The sequence below is a fragment of the Hylobates moloch genome, unplaced genomic scaffold (genome assembly GCF_009828535.3).
Source record: "Hylobates moloch isolate HMO894 unplaced genomic scaffold, HMol_V3 SCAFFOLD_11, whole genome shotgun sequence".
In the NCBI taxonomy this organism is placed as follows: domain Eukaryota; kingdom Metazoa; phylum Chordata; class Mammalia; order Primates; family Hylobatidae; genus Hylobates; species Hylobates moloch.
In genome coordinates this window covers 29,526,907-29,549,652 of record NW_026652286.1, presented here as the reverse complement: position 1 = coordinate 29,549,652, position 22,746 = coordinate 29,526,907, and the positions used below count along the sequence as shown (strand labels likewise).

General features: G+C 42.3%; 1 protein-coding gene across 1 annotated transcript; it reads left to right on the top strand.

Annotated features, from left to right (window-relative positions):
* Nucleotides 1-16,481: 16,481 nt before the first annotated feature.
* On the top strand, nucleotides 16,482-22,414 carry MRGPRX3 (MAS related GPR family member X3). The gene is made up of 2 exons (XM_032168011.2): nucleotides 16,482-16,650; nucleotides 21,100-22,414. The coding sequence occupies exon 2, from the start codon at nucleotides 21,125-21,127 to the stop codon at nucleotides 22,091-22,093; it is 969 nt and encodes a 322-aa protein (XP_032023902.1). The 5' UTR covers nucleotides 16,482-16,650; nucleotides 21,100-21,124; the 3' UTR covers nucleotides 22,094-22,414.
* Nucleotides 22,415-22,746: the final 332 nt, after the last annotated feature.

Here is a 22,746-nt window from a genome sequence, read left to right as displayed (position 1 = left end):
GAGGAAGCCTCAGGAACAGATGTGAATCTAAAACTATTGGCTGCACACCACAGTGGCTTATGCCTGTAATCCCAGCACTTTGGGAGGCTGAGGTGGGAGGACTGCTTGAGCTCAAGAGTTTGAGACCAGTGTGAGCAACATTGAGAATCCCTGCCTCTACAAAAAATACAAAAGTTAGCCAGGTGTGGTGGTGCATGCCTGTATTCCCAGCTACTTGGAAGGCTGAGGTGAGAGGATCACTTGAGCCCGGGAGATGGAGGCTGCAGTGAGCCATGATCATGCCACTACATTCCAGCCTGGGTGACAGAGTAAGACCCTGTCTCAAATAAAAAATAAATAAAATTTTATTAAACCAGACATGGTGACATGCACCTATAGTTCCAGCTACTCTGGAGGTTGAGGTGGGAGATTGCTTGGTATCTGAAGTTCAAGACCAGCCTGAACAACATAGCAAGATCCCATCTCAAAATAAATAAGTGAATAAAATAAAATGATGTGGCTGGGCATGGTGGCTCACGTCTGTAATCCCAGCACTTTGAGAGGCCAAGGTGGGCGGGTCACCTGAGGTCAGGAGTTCAAGACCAGCCTGGCCAACATGGTGAAACCCCATCTCTACCAAAAATACAAAAATTAGTTGGACGTAGTGGCGCGCACCTTTAATCCCAGCTACTCGGGAGGCTGAGGCAGGAGAATTACCTGAACCTGGGAGGCAGAGGTTGCAGTGAGTCAAGATCACACCACTGCACTCCAGACTGGGCAACAGGGAGAGACTCCATCTTGACAATAAAAAGAAAAATAAATAAAATGATATGGGGTTTAAAAATTATTATATCCAGTATCATTAAAATACCTTTTTAAAAATTTAAGTCAGGAAAACCTTAGCTAAAAGAATATGTTAGGGCTGGGCGTGGTGGCTCATACCTATAATCCCAGCACTTTGGGAGGCTGAGGCAGGCGGATCACATGAGGTCAGGAGTTCAAGACCAGCCTGGCAACATGGTGGAACAACGTCTCTACTAAACATACAAAAATTAGCCGGGCATGGTGGTGCACACCTGTAATCCCAGCTGCTCAGGTGGCTGAGGCACAAGAATTGCTTGAACCCGGGAGGCAGAGGTTGCAGTGAGCCAAGATCTCGCCACTGCACTCCAGCACAGGAGACAGAGCAAGACACCGTCTCAAAAAAAAAAAAAAAAAAAAGTGTTAGTATTGCAGATAAAATCATCCCACCAACTTCCCACCAATTCCAAAGATGTTCATGTCCTAATTTTTGGAAGCTAAGAATATGTTATCTTGCATTGTAGAAAAAAAATTCAATACCATGGATCATTTCTTTCTCTACCTTTTGAGACTATACATCATCCAACTACTGTCAATTTGATGGCCAAGTCATTGGAAGAAGTATACATGCTTCTTCTTGTCAAATCAAGACAGTGAAGGGGGAATGGCTTCACTAATGACATCTGTGTCAAACATACACACCAACTAAAAAATCAACAAATTATCTAGAAATTATAAGAGTATTTGAGGAACAATTTGTGCTACAACCATACCTTTTGATAAGCAGTTCTATATTTATGTGTTCATATGGTGGATCAGTAGTCTAACTTGTAAATTTAATATGTTAACCTTTAATATATTAATTTGTATTACTTTATTAGTTAAAATTTTTGAACTGTCACCCCCCTGTGAGCTCTCCAAGCAATCCAAGAAATAGAAATGACTAATACTGCCGGAGGTCCTTATGCTCCTCTCTCTGGCTGCATGCTTCTGCCTGCTTTTTCTTCAGGGTAACCCCCATCCTAAACTTTGTTCTTATTCCCTTGCTCTGTTAAAATTGTTTGTGTCACATGTGTGTATTCGTAAACAATATTTTTACAAAGCAATCAATGGGCTCATGGTCTGATGCATATAGAAGCCAACAGCATGGCACCAGCTTTTGGGAAAAGAAAAGCTTCACTGCAAGTTGACTGGCAAGGAGATAGCAGGAAATGCTCAAATCTGTCTTCCTGAGCTGGGGGCTGGGTCGGGTTTTATAAGCGTAGGGTAATGAGACATGATCTGATTGGATCTTCCAATGAGGTGATGCTGATAGGCATGACCTGACTGGATCTTGCCATGGGGTGATATCAGGGCTCAATCTGATTGGATCCTCAATCCTGACATGTGTTGTCTGCTTCTTAATTCAGTTCCCATTTCTCAGTCTGAGCACTTACTGGTTTCATCCATGGCTGTACACTTAGTTCTTCTGGGTATGCTTATCTGGGGGTCCATAGCAACTGAAAAACAACTCACAACTTTGTTAGATAAAAGCTGAACCAGACTGGTATGCTGTGGTTACAGTACTATTTAGGCTTTTACCTCTTTTTGAACTTCTTATTAACCGAATTATGTTATATGGATTCTCTGGTCACTGACTTGTTTTGATGAACAATATGTTCTTTAGACATAAGCATGTTGATGTCTGTTATACTAGTTCTTCATTTCCAATGCTAAATAGTGTTCCAAAGTATGACTAGACCACAACTTGTTCCAATATCTGGGTTGATTCTATTTTTGCTACTAAAAACAATGATGTTTTAAACAATCTTACACATGTGTCCTGGTACATGAGTTTCTTTCGGTACAGACCCAGGAATGGAATAGAATATGATCGTGTTGAACTAAAGTTGGTAATGTCAGATTGTTTTTCCAAAATGATTGTACTAATTTATATCCCCACCAGCAATGGGTGAGTGGCCTCCTCACTCCATATTCTAGGCCATACCTGTTTTTTACGTCCAATTGGTTAGTGGTAAATAGCATTGAAACTACCTTTCCAAAATTATAACAGTGAGAAAATTATGAGAGTGAACTAGATCAGATCTAATCAAGCCCCATCTTGCCTTTAACCTCCAAACTGTCCTTAATCATTCCTGGGCTTAGGCCAAGCTAACTTTGGGAGACATTTAGTTTATAGTTTAATCAATACTAGCACTTCCTCCAAAGTAAATTGCCTTTGTAAAGCTAATAAAAAACCACCACGTTAGGATGATGAGAGGATCCTGAATTCTGCTAAGGCATAGACATACGTGATTACCAGCCATTATTCCAGAAACCACAAGATTTACAACTTTCCCAATTACTCCTGAAGATAACACCACTATTCTAGAACCCAAGATTGGCTTTTGAGATGTCTTTCCAGGTTTTTGCATTTCAGGTGATGATGGCTCTACCAAGACTGGCCAACAAGTCCTGTGATCCCACCCAGAAGAAGACCACTTCCCCACATCTCCATTCCCTTGCCCACCAAACTATTCTTGAAAAGCCCTAGCCTCCCAATTTTTAGGGAGATTGATTTATGTAATAACACCGTCTCCCACGTGGCGTGGCTGGCCTCATGTCAATTAAACTTTCTTTTTCTTTTTTTCTGTTTTTTTCTTTCTTTTTTTTTTTTTTTTTTTGTGAAACGGAGTCACTGTCTGTCACCCAGGCTGGAGTGCAGTGGTGAGATCACAGCTCACTGCAGCCTTGATCTCCCAGGCTCAAGCAATTCTCCTACCTTGGCCTACTGAGTAGCTGGAACCACAGGCATGCACCACCGTGTGCAGCTAATTTTTGTATTTTTTGTAGAAATGGGGTTTTGCCATGTTGGTCAGGCTGGTCGTGAACTCCTGACCTCAAGTCATCCACCTGCCTCGGCCTCCCAAAGTGCTGGGATTACAGGCATGAGCCACTATGCCCAGTCTTCAACTCTTTCTTTATTGCAATGCCCTGGTCTCAGTGAATTGGTTTGTGCAATGAGCAGGGGAGAAACCATCTGTCAGTTGCAGTATCACATTGTAGTTTACATTTGTATTTTCTTGATTATTACTTCGATTGATCACTTTTTTACATTTATGAGCCATTTGTGCTTCCTCTTCTGTGAAATTTCTACTTGTTTCTTTTGCCCTTTTCTAAAAAACTGATGCTTAGGAGTTTTGTTTGTTTGTTTTTGAGACAGGGTCTCACTCTGTCATCCAAGCTGGAGTGCAGTGGTAAACATGGCTCACTGCAGCCTCAAACTCCTGGGCTCAAGTGATCCTCCTGCCTCAGTCTCTTATGTAGTTGGGACCACAAGCATGCCACCATGCCTGGCTAATTTTTTTTATTATTTTTATTTTTTTAGTCTTACTTTGTCTCCCAGGCTGGTCTCAAACTCCTGGGCTCAAGCAATCCTCCCACCTCAGCCTCTCAAAGTGCTGGGATTACAAGTGTGAGCCACTGTGTCCAGCCAGTTCTCTGTATATTTGATTATATGTGTTGCAAATATCTTGCCCCAATTTGTGGCTTTTATTTTCACTCTATCGTCAATCATTTTGTTAATGGAAGTTGTGGGGATAGGAGTGACTATATTTTAGATGCTAAGCCACCATGTGACTCCTGACTAGACTCAAGTCCAGAGATGCCTCCAAGATGTCTAGTTAATATATTATTCTTTATGTAGAAACACCTATTCACTGTAAGTTTTGCCTTCCCCCCAAAACAACCCTGATGTTGTTGCATACATTGGCTGTGAAGTCTGTAACCTCCTACACATTCGTTCCAAAGCACATGTACGTCTTCCCCAAGATGTAAGCTCTGTGTCTGGGGGATTGCAATGAGGAAATCTACCTGTTTTGTGGCAGTCCAAGACTATGTGGCAGCCCATACATTCCCCACATAAATTGCCTTTTACTAACAAACTGGATTTTTCTGCCTCATTCTTTGGTTTCTCGGCTCCTTCTGTGTTTGGGGGCCACTTTGCAAATATGGCCCTTTCACAGGACAGAAGTAAATATATTTGATTTTATATTTAACAGACTCATAATTCAATAAAATTATAATTTATAGCCAAACACTAATCTTTTTAGTGCTTTTTTTTCTCTTTTTTAAAAATCAATTTTTAGAATAATGGGTTGTAATCCTGTAAGCAGATAGGGAAGGTCTCCAGGGACTATCATGTTGTTAGTGGACCAGTTTGGGTTCTTGACTTCACCACACAAAAGAATTTGAGAGCAAGTCCAAAGTAAGAGTAGGCAAAGAAGTTTATTAGAAAGCAAAATATACTCTGAGAGGCAAAGTGGGCTGCTCAAAGCTAGAGACAGCAGCTAGTGCCTTAAGAGGAGCTTGTTTCATGGGACTTGTATAAACATACTCATAAAATACAGGTGAGGGGCGGGCACAGTGGCTCACGCCTCTAATCCCAGCACTTTGGGAAGCTGAGGTGGGTGGATTACCTGAGGTCAGGAGTTCTAGACCATCCTGACCAACATGGTGAAACCCTGTCTCTACTAAAAATACAAAAATTAGCCGGGTGTGGTGGCACATGCCTGTAGTCTCAGTTACTCAGGCGGCTGAGGCAGGAGAATCACTTGAACCCAGGAGGCGGAGGTTGCAGTGAGCTGAGATCGTGCCACTGCACTCCAGCTTGGGCAACAGAGTGAGACTCCGTCTCAAAAATAAAAAAATAAAAAAATAAAATACTGGTGAGGTCAAGTATGCAGAGGTGGGCCTGTGGTTGGTGCATGCGCTCAGCATCTACATGCTTTAACATGGACTGCATGTATCATTAGCATATAAAATCTCAACCTAGGGACATGAACAGACACTTTTCAAAAGAAGACATACATGTGGCCAACAAGCATATGAAAAAATGCTCAACATCACTGATCATTAAAGAAATGCACATCAAAACCAAAATGAGATACCATCCCACACAAGGCAGAACGGCTATTATTAAAACGTCAAACAATAACAGGTGCAGTTGAGGTTGTGGAGAAAAGAGAACATTTACACACAGTTGGCGGGAATGTAAATTAGTTCAGCTATTGTGGAAAGCAGTTTAGCAATTTCTCAAAGAACTCAAAGCAGAATTACCATTCGACCCAGCAATCCCATTATTAGGTATATACCCAAAGGAATACAAACCATTCTACCATAAAGACACATGCATGCATATGTTCATCACAGCTCTATTCACAGTGGCAAAGACATAATGCCCATCAGTGGTAGACTGGATAAAGAATCAACCTATATGTCCATCAGTGGTAGACTGGATAAAGAAAATGTGGTACATATACACAATGTGATACTATACTGTCATAAAAAAAGATCTTGTGATCATATCCTTTGCAGCAACATGGATGAAGCTGGAGGCCATTATCCTAAGCAAACTAATACAGGAGCAGAAAAGCAAATACCACGTGCTCTTACTTATAAGTGGGAGCTAAACACCGGGTACAAATGGACACAAAGAAGGGAACAACAGACACCAGGGCTTACTTGAGGGTGGAGGAGGAAGGAGGGTGAGGATCAAAAAACTTTCTATCAAGTACTATACTTATTACCTAGGTGATGAAATAATTTGTACACCAAGCCTCTGTAACATGCAATTTACATATGTAACAAATCTTCACATGTTTCCCTGAACCTAAAAGTTAAAAAAATAGGCCAGGCACAGTGGCTTGCACCTGTAATCCTAACACTTTGGGGGCTGAGGCGAGTGACCTCCTGAGTAACCTCAGGTGATCTTGAGGTCAGGAGTTCAAGACAAGCCTGGGCAACATGGTGAAACCCTGTCTCTCCTAAAAATACAAATATTAGCCGGATGTGGTGGCATGTGATTGTAATCCCAGCTACTCGGGAGGCTGAGACAGGAAAATCGCTTGACCCCGGGAGGCAGAAGTTGCAGTGAGCCAAGATTGCACCACTGCACTCCAACCTGGGTGACAGAGTGAGACTCTGTCTCTAAATAAATAAATAAATAAATAGGCCTGGCGCGGTGGCTCATGCCTGTAATCCCAGCACTTTGGGAAGGCAAGGCGGGCAGATCACAAGGTCAAGAGATCGAGCCCAACCTGGCCAACATGGTGAAACCCCATCTCTACTAAAAATACAAAAATTAGCTGGGCATGGTGGCGCGTGCCTGTAGTCCCAGCTACTTGGGAGGCTGAGGCAGGAGAATCACTTGAACCCAGGAGGTGGAGGTTGCAGTGAGCCAAGATTGCACCACTGCACTCCAGCCTGGCGACAGAGTGAGACTCTGTCTCAAAAATAAATAAATAAATAAATATTAAAAAAAATAAATATCCACCTAGGAGTGTGGTTTTTACTATTAAAATGAGGAAAAGGTCACTGTAAGCTAAACCTTGAGCCTAGCTGAGCATCCAGGACCTCGGAGAAGTACCTAGCTCCACCAATGCAGGAATTTGTAGCTAATAGCTTCTTGGGCTTTTGGTGATGGTTGACTGGACAGTGGGGAAGCTACATTAGGAATAAGGAGCTTTTGTTCTCTTCCCTGGGCTCTACTAGGTATCAGGAACTTGTAACCATCTGGCAGTTGGCTGGTATCCTGCAGGACTAATCATCTTGCAAAAGGCAGTCTAGGCCATAAGGACTGCAATTCATAGGCCAGTCCTAGGGCTGAACTAGGCCAAGAGGCAGTGAACTTGGGGGCTAGGACACACAGCCTACTCAGATGCTAGCTGGGGTGGCTAAGGTAGTGTTAGAATCAACCCTCCCCTAACCCACGCTGCACAGCTTGTGGCTCCAAAAGAGACCCCTTCCTTCTGCTTGAGGAGAGGAGAGGGAAGAGTGGGAAGGACTTTGTCTTGCATCTTGGATACCAGCTGAGCCACAGCAGGATAATGCACAGGTCAGAGTTATGAGACCCCTATTCCAGGTCCTAGGTCCCAGATAACATTTCTAGACACAGTGTGGGCCAGAAGGAAACCTGCTGCCCTGAAGGAAAGGACCAGTCTCACCAACATTCATAACCTGCTAACTGAAGAGCCCTTGGGTCCCGAATAACCAGCAACAATACCAGGTATTACATCAAGGGCCTTGGTGAGCCTCTGAGACTTGCTAGCTTCAGGTACCCATACTGCCACAGGGGTGTAGAGCACCAAGCAGGCTCTTGGGGTCCCCAGTTCCAGGAATTGACTCTTAAATGGCATTTCTGGAAGTGCCCTGGGCCAGAGGGGAGTCCATTTTTCTGAAGGGTGAGTCCCAGGCCAGGCAGCATTTACCACAAGCTGATTTAAGAGAACTTGGGTCTTAAGGGAACATTGGTGGTGGTCTGGGAGAACTCCTTGTGGCTAGGGATGGCTACAGGAGCTACAGTGTGAGGCACCTCTGCCTTTGGAAAGTGGAGGGAAGAGTGGGAAGGACCGTGTCTTGTAGTTTGAGTGCTAGCTCAGCTGCAATACAATAGAATACCAGTCAGACTTCTAAGGTTATTAACTCTAAACCCTGCCTCCCAGATGATGCTTCTGGACTCACCCAAGGCCTGGGGTACCAACCTCCCTGAAGGGAAGGACACAGGCCTGGTTGAATTTGCCACGTAGCAATTGTAAAGCCCCAGGACCTTGACGGAACATAGGCAGTGGCTAGGGAGTGGTTACAGTAGGCCTTTGGGTGAGACCCAGCACTATGCTGCTGGCTTCAGGTCAGACCCAGTTCAGTCACAGTGGTGGTGACCACTGGGGTGCTTATATCACTCCACCCCCAGCTTTAAGTGGCTCAGAATAGAGAAAGAAAGGGGGGCGGAGAGAGAGAGAGAGACAGAGAGAGACTCTGTATGTTTTAAGGGAAGAGGACAAGAGTCTCTGCATGGTATTTCAGAGAATTCTCTAGAATTTTGTCCAAGACCCTCAAGGTGATACCTCTACAAGTCTGCAAGAACCACAGCATTACTTGGCCTGGGGTGTCCTCTAAAGCAGAAACAGCTTAGATCACAACACCCAAGTCCTTTTGAATGTCTGGAAAGCCTTTCTAAGAAGGATGGTACAAATAAACTCAGGCAGTGAAGACTACAATAAATACTTAACTCTTGAATGCTCAGACACTGAAGAACATCTACCAGCATCAACAACATCCAGGAAAACATGACCACCAAATAAGCTAAACGAGTCACCAGGAACCAATCCTGGAGAAACAGGGATATGTGATCTTTAAGACAAAGAATTTGGCTGGGCACAGTGTCTCAAGCCTGTGATCCCAGCATTTTGGGAGGCTGAGGTGGGTGGATCACTTGAGGTCAGGAGTTCAAGACCAGCCTGACCAACATGGTGAAACCTCATCTCCACCAAAAAATACAAAAATTAGCCACAAAAAAAAGTTGGCACACACCTGTATTCCTAGCTACTCAGGAGGCAGAGGTGGGAGAATTGTTTGAACCGAGGATGCACAGGCTGCAGTGAGCTGAGATTGGGCCACTGTGCTCCAGATTGGGCAACAGAGTGAAACCCTGTGAAAGAAAGAAAGAAAGAAAGAAAGAAAGAAAGAAAGAAAGAAAGAAAGAAAGAAAGAAAGAAAGAGAGAGGGAGGGAGAGAGAGCGAGAAAGGAAGGAAGGAAGGAAGGAAGGAAGGAAGGAAGGAAGGAAGAAAGAAAGAAAGAAAGAAAGAAAGAAAGAAAGAAAGAAAGAAAGGAAGAAAAAGAGAAGGGAAGGGAAGGGAAGAAGAGAAGGAGAAAAGTAGACAGATAATTCAAAATAGCTGTGTTAAGGAAACTCAAAGATATTCAAGATAACCCAGAAAAGGAATTCGGAATTTTTGTTTTGTTTTGTTTTTTTTATTATCATACTTTAGGTTTTAGGGTACATGTGCACATTGTGCAGGTTTGTTACATATGTATCCATGTGCCACTCTGGTGTGTTGCACCCATTAACTCGTCATTTAGCATTAGGTATATCTCCTAATGCTGTCCCTCCCCCCTCCCCCCACCCCACAACAGTCCCCGGAGTGTGATGTTCCCCTTCCTGTGTCCATGAGTTCTCATTGTTCAATTCCCACCTATGAGTGAGAACATGCGGTGTTTGGTTTTTTGTCCTTGCGATAGTTTACTGAGAATGATGGTTTCCAGTTTCATCCATGCCCCTACAAAGGACATGAACTCATCATTTTTTATGGCCGCATAGTATTCCATGGTGTATATGTGCCACATTTTCTTAATCCAGTCTATCGTTGTTGGACATTTGGGTTGGTTCCAAGTCTTTGCTATTGTGAATAGTGCCATAATAAACATACGTGTGCATGTGTCTTTATAGCAGTATGATTTATAGTCCTTTGTGTATATACCCGGTAACGAGATGGCTGGGTCAAATGGTATTTCTAGTTCTAGATCCCTGAGGAATTGCCACACTGACTTCCACAACAGTTGAACTAGTTTACAGTCCCACCAACAGTGTAAAAGTGTTCCTATTTCTCCACATCCTCTCCAGCACCTGTTGTTTCCTGACTTTTTAATGATGGCCATTCTCACTGGTGTGAGATGGTATCTCATTGTGGTTTTGATTTGCATTTCTCTGATAGGCCAGTGATGATGAGCATTTTTTCATGTGTTTTTTGGCTGCATAGATGTCTTCTTTTGAGAAGTGTCTGTTCATGTCCTTTGCCCACTTTTTGCTGGGGTTGTTTGTTTTTTTCTTGTAAATTTGTTTGAGTTCATTGTAGATTCTGGATATTAGCCCTTTGTCAGATAAGTAGGTTGCAAAACTTTTTTCCCATTCTGTAGGTTGCCTGTTCACTCTGATGGTAGTTTCTTTTGCTGTGCAGAAGCTCTTTAGTTTGATTAGATCCCATTTGTCAATTTTGGCTTTTGTTGCCATTGCTTTTGGTGTTTTAGACATGAAGTCCTTGCCCACGCCTATGTCCTGAATGGTATTGCCTAGGTTTTCTTGTAGGATTTTAATGGTTTTAGGTCTAACATTTAAGTCTTTAATCCATCTTGAATTAATTTTTGTGTAAGGTGTAAGGAAGGGATCCAGTTTCAGCTTTCTACATATGGCTAGCCAGTTTTCCCAGCACCATTTATTAAATAGGGAATCCTTTCCCCGTTTCTTCTTTTTGTCAGGTTTGTCAAAGATCAGATAGTTGTAGATATGTGGCATTATCTCTGAGGGCTCTGTTCTGTTCCATTGATCTATATCTCTGTTTTGATACCAGTACCATGCTGTTTTGGTTACTGTAGCCTTGTAGTATAGTTTGAAGTCAGGTAGCATGATGCCTCCAGCTTTGTTCTTTTGGCTTAGGGTTGACTTGGCAATGTGGGCTCTTTTTTGGTTCCATATGAACTTGAAAGTAGTTTTTCCAATTCTGTGAAGAAAGTCATTGGTAGCTTGATGGGGATGGCATTGAATCTATAAATTACCTTGGGCAGTGTGGCCATTTTCATGATATTGATTCTTCCTGCCCATGAGCATGGAATGTTCTTCCATTTGTTTGTATCCTCTTTTATTTCATTGAGCAGTGGTTTGTAGTTCTCCTTGAAGAGGTCCCTCACATCCCTTGTAAGTTGGATTCCTAGGTATTTTATTCTCTTTGAAGCAATTGTGAATGGGAGTTCACTCGTGATTTGGCTCTCTGTTTGTCTGTTATTGGTGTACAAGGATGCTTGTGATTTTTGTACATTGATTTTGTATCCTGAGACTTTGCTGAAGTTGCTTATCAGCTTGAGGAGATTTTGGGCTGAGACAACGGGGCTTTCTAGATATACAATCATGTCATCTGCAAACAGGGACAGCTTGACTTCCTCTTTTCCTAATTGAATACCCTTTATTTCCTTCTCCTGCCTGATTGCCCTGGCCAGAACTTCCAACACTATGTTGAATAGGAGTGGTGAGAGAGGGCATCCCTGTCTTGTGCCAGTTTTCAAAGGGAAAGCTTCCAGTTTTTGCCCATTCAGTATGATATTGGCTGTGGGTTTATCATAGATAGTCTTATTATTTTGAGATACGTCCCATCAATACCTAATTTATTGAGAGTTTTTAGCATGAAGTGTTGTTGAATTTTGTCAAAGGCCTTTTCTGCATCTATTGAGATAATCATGTGGTTTTTGTCATTGGTTCTGTTTATATGCTGGATTACGTTTATTGATTTTGGTATGTTGAACCAGCCTTGCATCCCAGGGATGAAGCCCACTTGATCATGGTGGATAAGCTTTTTGATGTGCTGCTGGATTCCGTTTGCTGGTATTTTATTGAGGATTTTTGCATCAATGTTCATCAGGGATATTGGTCTAAAATTCTCTTTTTTTGTTGTGTCTCTGCCAGGCTTTGGTATCAGGATGATGCTGGCCTCATAAAATGAGTCAGGGAGGATTCCCTCTTTTTCTGTTGATTGGAATAGTTTCAGAAGGAATGGTACCAGCTCCTCCTTATACCTCTGGTAGAATTCGGCTGTGAATCCATCTGGTCCTGGACTTTTTTTGGTTGGTAAGCTGTTAATTATTGCCTCAATTTCAGAGCCTGTTACTGGTCTATTCAGAGATTCAGCTTCTTCCTGGTTTAGTCTTGGGAGGGTGTATGTGTCGAGGAATTTATCCATTTCTTCTAGATTTTCTAGTTTATTTGCGTAGAGGTGTTTATAGTATTCTCTGACGGTAGTTTGTATTTCCGTGGGAATCGGTGGTGATATTCCCTTTATCATTTTTTATTGCATCTATTTGATTCTTCTCTCTTTTCTTCTTTATTAGTCTTGCTAGCGGTCTATCAATTTTGTTGATCTTTTCGAAAATCCAGCTCCTGGATTCACTGATTTTTTGAAGGTTTTTTTGTGTCTCTATCTCCTTCAGTTCTGCTCTGATCTTAGTTATTTCTTGTTTTCTGCTAGCTTTTGAATGTGTTTGCTCTTGCTTCTCTAGTTCTTTTAATTGTGATGTTACAGTGTCAATTTTAGATCTTTCTTGCTTTCTCTTGTGGGCATTCAGTGCTATAAATTTCCCTCCACACACTGCTTTGAGTGTGTCCCAGAGATTCTGGTATGTTGTGTCTTTGTTCTCGTTGGTTTCAAAGAACATCTTTATTTCTGCCTTCATTGCGTTATGTACCCAGTAGTCATTCAGGAGCAGATTGTTCAGTTTCCATGTAGTTGAGCAGTTTTGAGTGAGATTCTTAATCTTGAGTTCTAATTTGATTGCACTGTGGTCTGAGAGACAATTTGTGATTTCTCTCTTTTACATTTGCTGAGGAGTGTTTTACTTCCAATTATGTGGTCAATTTTAGAATAAATGCAATGTGGTGCTGAGAAGAACGTATATTCTGTCGATTGGGGTGGAGAGTTGTGTAGATGTCTATTAGGTGTGCTTGGTTCAGAGCTGAGTTCAAGTCCTGGATATCCTTGTTAATTTTCTGTCTTGTTGATCTATCTAATATTGACAGTGGGGTATTAAATTCTCCTATTATTATTGTGTGGGAGTCTAAGTCTCTTTGTAGGTGTCTAAGGACTTGCTTTATGAATCTGGGTGCTCCTGTATTGGGTCCATATATGTTTAGGATAGTTAGCTCTTCTTGTTGAATTGATCCCTTTACCATTATGTAATCGCTTTCTTTGTCTCTTTTGATCTTTGTGGGCTTAAAGTCTGTTTTATCAGAGACTAGAATTGCAACCCCGGCTTTTTTTTTCTTTCCATTTGCTTGGTAGATCTTCCTCCATCCCTTTATTTTGAGCCTATCTGTTTCTCTGCACATGAGATGGGTTTCCTGAATATAGCACACTGATGGGTCTTGACTCTTTATCCAATTTGCGAGTCTGTGTCTTTTAATTGGAGCATTTAGCCCATTTACATTTAAGGTTAATATTGTTATGTGTGAATTTGATCCTGTTATTATGAAGTTAGCTGGTTATTTTGCTCGTTAGTTGATGCAGTTTCTTCCTAGCCTTGATGGTCTTTACAATTTGGCATGTTTTTGCAGTGGCTGGTACCGGTTGTTCCTTTCCACGTTTAGTGCTTCCTTCAGGAGCTCTTTTAGGGCAGGCCTGGTGGTGACAAAATCTCTCAGCATTTGCTTGTCTGTAAAGTATTTTATTTCTCCTTCACTTATGAAGCTTAGTTTAGCTGGATGTGAAATTCTGGGTTGAAAATTCTTTTCTTTAAGAATGTTGAGGCTGGGCACGGTGGCTCACGCTTGTAATCCCAGCACTTTGGGAGAGGCGATGCCTCGCCCTGCTTCAGCTCACGCTCGATGCACTGCACCCACTGTCCTGCACCCACTGTCCTGCACCCACTGTCTGACAATTTCCAGTGAGATGAAGCCGGTACCTCAGTTGGAAATGCAGAAATCATTCGTCAGATTCTGTGTCGCTCACACTGGGAGCTGTAGACTGGAGCTGTTCCTATTCGGCCATCTTGGCTCTACCCCCCCTCCTGAATTATTACTGGATCAACAATGAAATCAAGATAGAAATTTAAAAATTATATAAACTGAACGATAATAGTGACACAACCTATCAAAACTCTGGAATATAGCAAAAGTGGTGCTAAAAGGAAAGTTCATTGCATTAAACGCATATATCAAAATGTCTGAAAGAGCACAAATAGACAATCTAAGGTCACATCTCAAAGAACTAGAGAAGCAAGAACAAACTAAACCCAACCCAGCAGAAGAAAAGAAATAAAAACTATCAGAGCAGAACTAAATGAAACTGAAACAAACAAAAAAAACAAAAGATAAATGAAACAAAAAGCTAGTTATTTGAAAACATAAACAAAATTGATAAACCATTAGCAAGGTTAACCAAGAAAAGAACAGAGAAGATTCAAATAAGCTCAATTAGAAATGAAAAAAGAGATGTTACAACCAATGCTATAGAAATACAAAAGATCTTTCAAGACTACTGTGATTACCTTTACATGCAGAAACCAGAAAACCTGGAGGTTATGCATAAATTCCTGGAAACATACAAACCTCCTAGATTAAACCAGGAAGAAATATAAAGTCTGAACACACCAATAAAAAGCAGTGAGATTGAAATAAAATTTTTTTTTAAATTGCCAACAAAAAGTACAAGACCAGATGTATTCACATCTGAATTCTATCAGATATTCAAAGAAAAATTGGTATCAATCCTACTGAAGCTATTCCATAGAGAAAGAGGGAATCCTGCCTAAAGCATTGTATGAAGCCAAAGTCACCCTAATACCAAAACCGGGAAAGGACATACAAAAAAGAAAACTACAGACCAGTACCACTGATGAATATACATGCAGAAATCCCCAACAAAATACTAGCTAACCCAATCCAACAGCTGTTCCTACATCTGAAAAAGAACTAATATCCAGAATCTACAAGGAACTCAAACAAATCAGCAAGAAGAAAGCAAACAATCCCATGAAAGAGTGGGCTAAGGGCATGAATAGACAATTCTCAAAAGAAGGTATACAAATGGCCAACAAACAGGAAAAAATGCTTAACATCACTAGTGAAATAATAGATGTTGGTGGGGATGTGGTGATAAAGGAACACTTTTACGCTGCTGGTGGGAATGTAAACTAGCACATTTTTTTTTTTTTTTTTGAGGAGTCTCGTCTCCCCAGGTGGTGCAGTGGCTCGGTCATGCAAGTCCGCCTCCGGTTCATCTCCGAGTAGCTGGGACTACAGGCACCCGCCACCATGCCCGGCTAATTTTTTGTATTTTTAGTAGAGACGGGGTTTCACCATGGTCTCGATCTCCTGACCTCGTGATCCGCCCGCCTCGGCCTCCCAAAGTGCTGGGATTACAAGCGTGAGCCACCGCGCCCGGCCTGGAGATTTCTTAAGGAACTAAAAGTAGATCGACCATTTGATCCAGCAATCCCATTAAATATGTATGAATATATATATATTTATATACCATGGAATACTACTCAGCCATAAAAAGGAATAAAATGATGACATTCACAGCAATCTAGATGGAATTGGAGAGCCTTATTCTAAGTGGGGTAACTCAGGAATGGAAAACCAAACATCATATGTTCTCACTTACAAGTGGGGGCTAAGCTGTGAGGACACAAAGGCATAGAATGATATAACGAAATTTGGGGACTTGTTGGGGAAGGTTGGAAGAGGGGTGAGGGATAAAAGACTACACATTGGGTACAGTGTACACTGCTCAGGTGATGGGTGCACCAAAATCTCAGAAATTACCACTGAAGAACTTATCCACGTAAGCAAACACCACCTGTTCCCCAAAAACCCAATGAAATAAAAATAAGAATAAGAATAAATGATTTAATTTCACAGAACTTAAAAAAAGTTCACTGTTCAGAATTGATAATAATAAAAGCAGTAAGAATGAAAAGTGTAGCAAGTGGTAGCCTCTGGACAATGGGACTCTAGATTTTCACCTTGCATACACTTCTCTAGCATTTGGAAAGAAAGTATACACATTAATATATCACCACTATGATAAAGAAAACATCAAAAAATGGTGTCAGGCCATTGTCAGCCTTAAATGATCCCATGATCTACTTTTTCATTTGGATATAAAGCCCCATAATGATAGTTCACATTGCTTAATGTGATACCTAGGCCCATAATTGATTTTTAAAATCAGGACAGCAATTACTTACAGGAAGTTGAACAAGATAGGATGTGATAGGAGAGGCTTAAATGTACTGGATATGGGACAGAGGCCAAGAATCACCTCAGTTAGGATTTGTGTCTCAAATACCTCTGGCCTCTGATTTGTCCATAGTCCTCATACAGGAAATAACAAGACTGTCCAGCATCTTCATAAGCCTGGATTGCTCACCAGCTTTCATTTCAGCTCCTGCAGGCATGTCCTGAATTAAGCAACACAGAAAAGTCCTCTGAAGTCACTGAATCCCAGAAAGGCTCTCTACCTTTAGCACAAGGGAGGTCTTCACCACTGGACAAAGAAGGAACGATAAGGGTAAGTACCAAGAACTGTCTTCTTCCACAGTCAGTTATGGTTTTTGCTGTAAGATCATGTCCTTATGCTTCCACCTTGGTGCTACATGCAGGGGTTCATGAGCTTGTTTCAGGAAAAGACAGGAGACATGAAGCTTCCTTTCGGAAACTGAGTGCTGTCAACCCAAACTATGTGAGTTCTAAATGGTGTCCCCCCTTCTAATTTATCTCCCCATATCATCTCCTTCATTCCAATCATTCAATCTGCCCTCATGGAGAGACTGCTGCCTCTTACATTCATTTAACGAGCAAGGGGACATGCAGGCATTTCTTCCCAGAGTTGAACTGCTATAGAGCCAGTTTTGTTGTTTCGCTTACTTTTCAAATTTATTCTTCTTTGCCTATCTGGAAAGGTCTAAGGAAGATATAGATGGTCTGATAATTAAGGTGTGTTTCATGAGGAAAGTATTTACAAAGATGCACAGAGTTAAGGGTCAGCACCCTAAGCAGCAATACATAGGGGAGCACTACTTCCTCCCCTAGGCTGAAAGGGACAGGGAAGGAGCAGTTACCATTGTCGCCATAGCCATAGCTGTAGCCATAAGGGTGGGAGAGCACGAGCAGGCAAGTGGAGAAGCCCTGCATGGCCAACACACAGCCACACAGGCTGATATAGTTTGGATCTGTGTTCCTACCAAAATCTCATGTTGATTGTAATATCCAGTGTTGGAGGAAGAGCCTTGTGGGAGATGATTATTAGATCATGGGAATGGTTTTGCATGAATGTTTTAACACCATCCCCTTTTGGTATTTTTGTTGTGATACTGATGAGTTCTCATGAAATCTAGTTGTTTAAAAGCGTGTAGCACCTCCTCCCTCTCTCTTGCTCCTGCTCTCACCATGTGAGATGCCTCGCTCCCCCTTTGCCTTTCACCAGGATTGGAAGCTGCCTGAGGCCTCCCCAGAAGCAGAAGCTGCTATGCTTCTTGTACAGCCTGTAGAGCTATTAGCCAGTTAAACCCATTTTCTTCATAACTTTCCCAGTCTCAGGTATTTCTTTTTAGCAATGTGAGAAGGAACTAATACACAGACAGAGAGCCAGGAGGTGGAAATCCCAAGGTGCTCTCCCGCCGTCTTCCAGTCTCCTGCTGGTGACTCCCAGTGTCTCAATTCCACCAGAAACCAGAAATAAAAAGAATCTCACTGATGTGGTATATAGAAGCCACTCTCTTGGGGTGTCAAACAGGATAAAGAAGAATGGAAAGCAAATCCTCATGGCAAATGAGACTATCCTTCTCACCTTCTTGTATCCTCCTAATTCCTGGGGCTTTCTCTATCTGATTGATCCCTGTCTCATTTCAGCTCTATCAGACTACTTTAATGTTTTGCATGTCTTTCTCTACTGTCACTTTTATGCAGAAATGTTTGCATTTGTCAAAAATGCATAGAAAATAAAATGTAATTTTAAAAAGAGAACATATTTATTTTGTTTAGAATATAAGTTTGGCTGATCTAATAAAGACATGAAGTAGAAATACCTTAAACAAGAAAGTACAGTGGTGCCTCTGGGTCACTAGGTTCTGAATCTACAGATTCGACAAACCACAGGAGGAAACTTTTCCAAAAATAAAGGTGTGGCGGAGTTGTGTATGTACTGAACAGGTACAAATTTGTTTTTCTTTGTCATTATTTCTGAAAAACTACAATATAACAAGAATTTACATAGCATTTGCATTTTGTCAGTTATTCTAAATAACTTTAAATGATTTAATGTATCTGGGAGAAAGTGTATAGAGTATATACAAATAACCACATATAAGGAAATTGAGCATCTGCAGATTTTGGTGTGTGCTGGGGTCCTGGAAAGAATCTCCTGTAAATACACAAAAATGACACTCTTCGAGATCTGGACTAGAAGCTCCAAAGCATCATACATCAGAATTCCAAAAATTGCTGCTCCCCAGTTCCTAGAGAGTTGCCCTCATCCTTGTGATCCTACATGGTTCCCAGCAACATTAGCGTTCCAGTCTTATGGAAAAAGGACGAGGGGAAGGAGAGGCTTTCCTCCTTCTATTAATCCCATGATCCGGGACTTGCTTCCATCACTTTTGTGATTATTCCACTTAACAGCACCTGGTCATGGGATGTCATCCAGCATCAAGGAACACTGGGATGTGGGTCCTTGTGCTACTTGTACATTCTCAGAATTGTTATGTGACCAAAAAAGGAAATGAATATTCGGGCAACCTAGCAGTCTCTTCAGCCCCTGACTGTCTCTGATTCTGTGCTCACATCAAGATTTTTCGAGAACTCCTCAGAAATAATAAATGATGGGGCAGAGAACAGAACTGGAGTCTCATGCAGGGCTCCAGGGACCAGGGGCTGGTATTGGACCTGCTCTTTGTGTTGCGAACCAGGAAAACCCTTTAATTCTCTAGGCCTTGGCTTCATCTTATGTTATATGAGGATAATACCATAGATGGTCTTTGAAGAACATCATAGCATGTTAAACAACATGCTAAATGTTGGTGATACCACAGTGAAAAAGATCGGCATGACTTACTCCTTACGGATCTTCGGGTTTCATGAGGAAGACAAACATATCACACCATAACTATAGATGGACAAACAGTTTAGTGCCCTGAGTGTGGATAACAGAAGTTTTCTCCTTTTCCTCCCATTTCCTTTTTGGGCCAATCAGAGCTATGGAAGCTTGTCTCCCTAAGAGAGCTCAAGATGGATGCACTCACTCCTGATGCTCCTCTATACTTCCAGAAGAGGGTGCTTCTTCTTTCCACCTGGAGGGCTCCTGCCCATGTGCATTCTCAGGATTCCAGAGCAAATGTGGCCTCTGATAGGCAAAAAAGAACTCCTGAATTTGTTCCAAAATGGTGCTCATTCACCTCTATTTTTTTCCCTATTTCATTTGCTTCTCATTCTCTATCTGGAGTTTGTTTAGGTTAATTTTTTTTTCCAGCCCACAATTTTGACTGCCAACTTGGATTTAACTTGAGAATCACTCCTCTACTTTACCTCCTCTAACATGTATAATCGACACATAGTGGTGCTGGGTCCAAAGGGCTGGTGAAAAAATGGATCGTGAGTCAGCCCTGCTGGGCTCACATTCATGCTATATAATATATAACCCCCAGGACAAATAATACCCTCTCTTTGTACTCTAATTGCATTATCTGCAATACAGGAATAATACTAATTTTTACCTCCTAGGCTCTTCAGATGATTAAAAGAGGCAATACCTAATAAACTGTCAATCAGCTGCTGTTATTCTCCCAAATTAGACCTAATCCTCATTCTCCAGTTGAAATTTGCATGAATATCTCTCTTTACAACCCAAGCCCTACACTTCTCCTATTTCCACTCATGGACTCCTCTCATACAAATGTTTGCATCAGCAAAGAAACGCTACCAAAGATTTCCCTAAAGAGAGAATGAAATAGGTTTACATTGTGTACACCCAGCAGAACACTAGGTAGTGCCCCACAGATATTCCCACACTTCAATTACCTGCTTCAGTGGCACTCAGACCTCACCCTCACTTACTCTTACCTCTGCTGTATTGCTGAGCAATTCAGCTTAGACCCACACCCTACCCAAAATATTGTGTATGAAATGCTTCTAGGCGTTCAGCAAAGACACACTGAGTCCTTATTTTAAAGGCACATCAGTGGTCAATTTCAGGTTTTGGGCACTCATCCATAATTCTTCTCAACACAGATAGAGCTGTCCACAAATAGAATTCTGATGAATTAAATTTTCTTCATCTAATTATATGTGTGTGTTCTAATGCCTTACATTGTGCTTTCATTTTTATTTTCCATTTCATCCAAATCTACCAGTACCATTAGGCTCTCATGCATGCATTCCTTCATTAAATGAACGTTTATGAAGAGCACAGTGTGCTGCTTATGGAATAGGCACTGGGAGTATAAAATGTAAAATGTGGTCCTGTCTGCAATGACTGACACACTGAGTTATTTCTCACCCACCAGGTCCAGCCATTTTCACACTTATCCTAGCGAAGATCCCATTTTCCTCTGGTTCATAATGCATGACCTTTTTTCCTGTCCAGAGATGACCAGTCCTGGTCATGGGGGTGTCACAACCACCTTTTGTGTATCTGAATTCCTCCACCTGAGAGAAAATGTCAGGCCTAGGATACAGTAATGATCAGGTCCACAGCCCTGGCCAGATGAGTGGGGGTGTTTTGATCCTAATGTTATTCCCATGTCAGCACAGAACTTGTGTGGCAGTAGAGAGAGGTCAGGCTTCAGAGTCAGTAAGACTGGATTTCAAACTGGATTTGAGGACGCCCACCTCTTGATAGGTGACTTATTCTCTGCAAGTCTCTGATCTCTCCTCTTTAAATGAGGACAGTAAATCCCATGTGGCAGGGTGGTGGGGAGAATCAGAAATCATACAGCTGGTGATTACATCTGGTCTGTGTTCCCAGGGACACCAGACTGGGGTTTCTGAGCATGGATTCAACCATCCCAGTCTTGGGTACAGAACTGACACCAATCAATGGACCTGAGGAGACTCCTTGCTACAAGCAGACCCTGAGCCTCACGGTGCTGACATGCATCATTTCCCTTGTTGGGCTGACAGGAAATGCGGTTGTGCTCTGGCTCCTGGGCTTCCGCATGCGCAGGAACGCCTTCTCTATCTACATCCTCAGCCTGGCCGCGGCCGACTTCCTCTTCCTCAGCGGCCACATTATACGTTCGCCATTACGCCTCATCAATATCCGCCATCCCGTCTCCAAAATCCTCAATCCTGTGATGACCTTTCCCTACTTTATAGGCCTAAGCATGCTGAGCGCCATCAGCACCGAGCGCTGCCTGTCCATCCTGTGGCCCATCTGGTACCACTGCCGCCGCCCCAGACACCTCTCATCGGTCGTGTGTGTCCTGCTCTGGGCCCTGTCTCTGCTGCGGAGCATCCTGGAGTGGATATTCTGTGACTCCCTGTTTAGTGATGCTGATTCTGTTTGGTGTCAAACATCAGATTTCATTACAATCGCGTGGCTGATTTTTTTATGTGTGGTTCTCTGTGGGTCCAGCCTGGTACTGCTGGTCAGGATCCTCTGTGGATCCCGGAAGATGCCGCTGACCAGGCTGTACGTGACCATCCTGCTCACAGTGCTGGTCTTCCTCCTCTGCGGCCTGCCCTTCGGCATTCAGTGGGCCCTAAGCTACAGGATCCACCTGGATTTTGATGTCTTATTTTGTCATGTTCATCTAGTTTCCATTTTCCTGTCCTCTCTAAACAGCAGTGCCAACCCCATCATTTACTTCTTCGTGGGCTCCTTTAGGCAGCGTCAAAATAGGCAGAACACGAAGCTGGTTCTCCAGAGGGCTCTGCAGGACATGCCTGAAGTGGATGAAGGTGGAGGGCGGCTTCCTGAGGAAACCCTGGAGCTGTCGGGAAGCAGATTGGGGCCGTGAGGAAGAGCCTCTGCCCTGTCAGTCAGGTGGGACTTTGAGAGCAACGCTGCCCTGCCATCCTTGACAATTATATGCATTTTTCTTAGCCTTCTGCCTCAGAAATGTCTCAGTGGTTCCTCAAGGTCTTCGAATAGATGTTTATCTAACCTGACAATTGCGGTTTTCACCCATGGAAAGCATTAGTCTGACAGTACAATGTTTAGATTCTCCTTGATATTACCAACACATTTTCCCTGTTATCTTACACTGAATCTTTCCTACTGAACACTTTTCCTGCAATTTTCATTGTAATAAAAGGAGTTCCTGTCCACAACCCTAAAACTCTTCTTTATACTTGTTTCCTACCTGATAGTATCAAAAAGGAAGATTCCTTATTAATCTCTCAGACTATGCTGCCCTGAAAATCATGCTCCCTTCTATGACTAGAGGCATTACTGCAGTTAGAAGCTCAATTCTTAATAAGTGAGTTCTGCTACCTTTAAATTCCATTGAATTCTCAGATATAAAGAAAAATAATGTCCTTAGAGACAGACTCTGTCTTCATAAAAACACTCTCACCAATTGGTTTTATGAAAAGTCCTCTCCTGTCATTTGTCCACAGCATGGTGACATCTTGGCCTTGGTTTCTAGTAAAGACAACTGTGGCCCCTTCC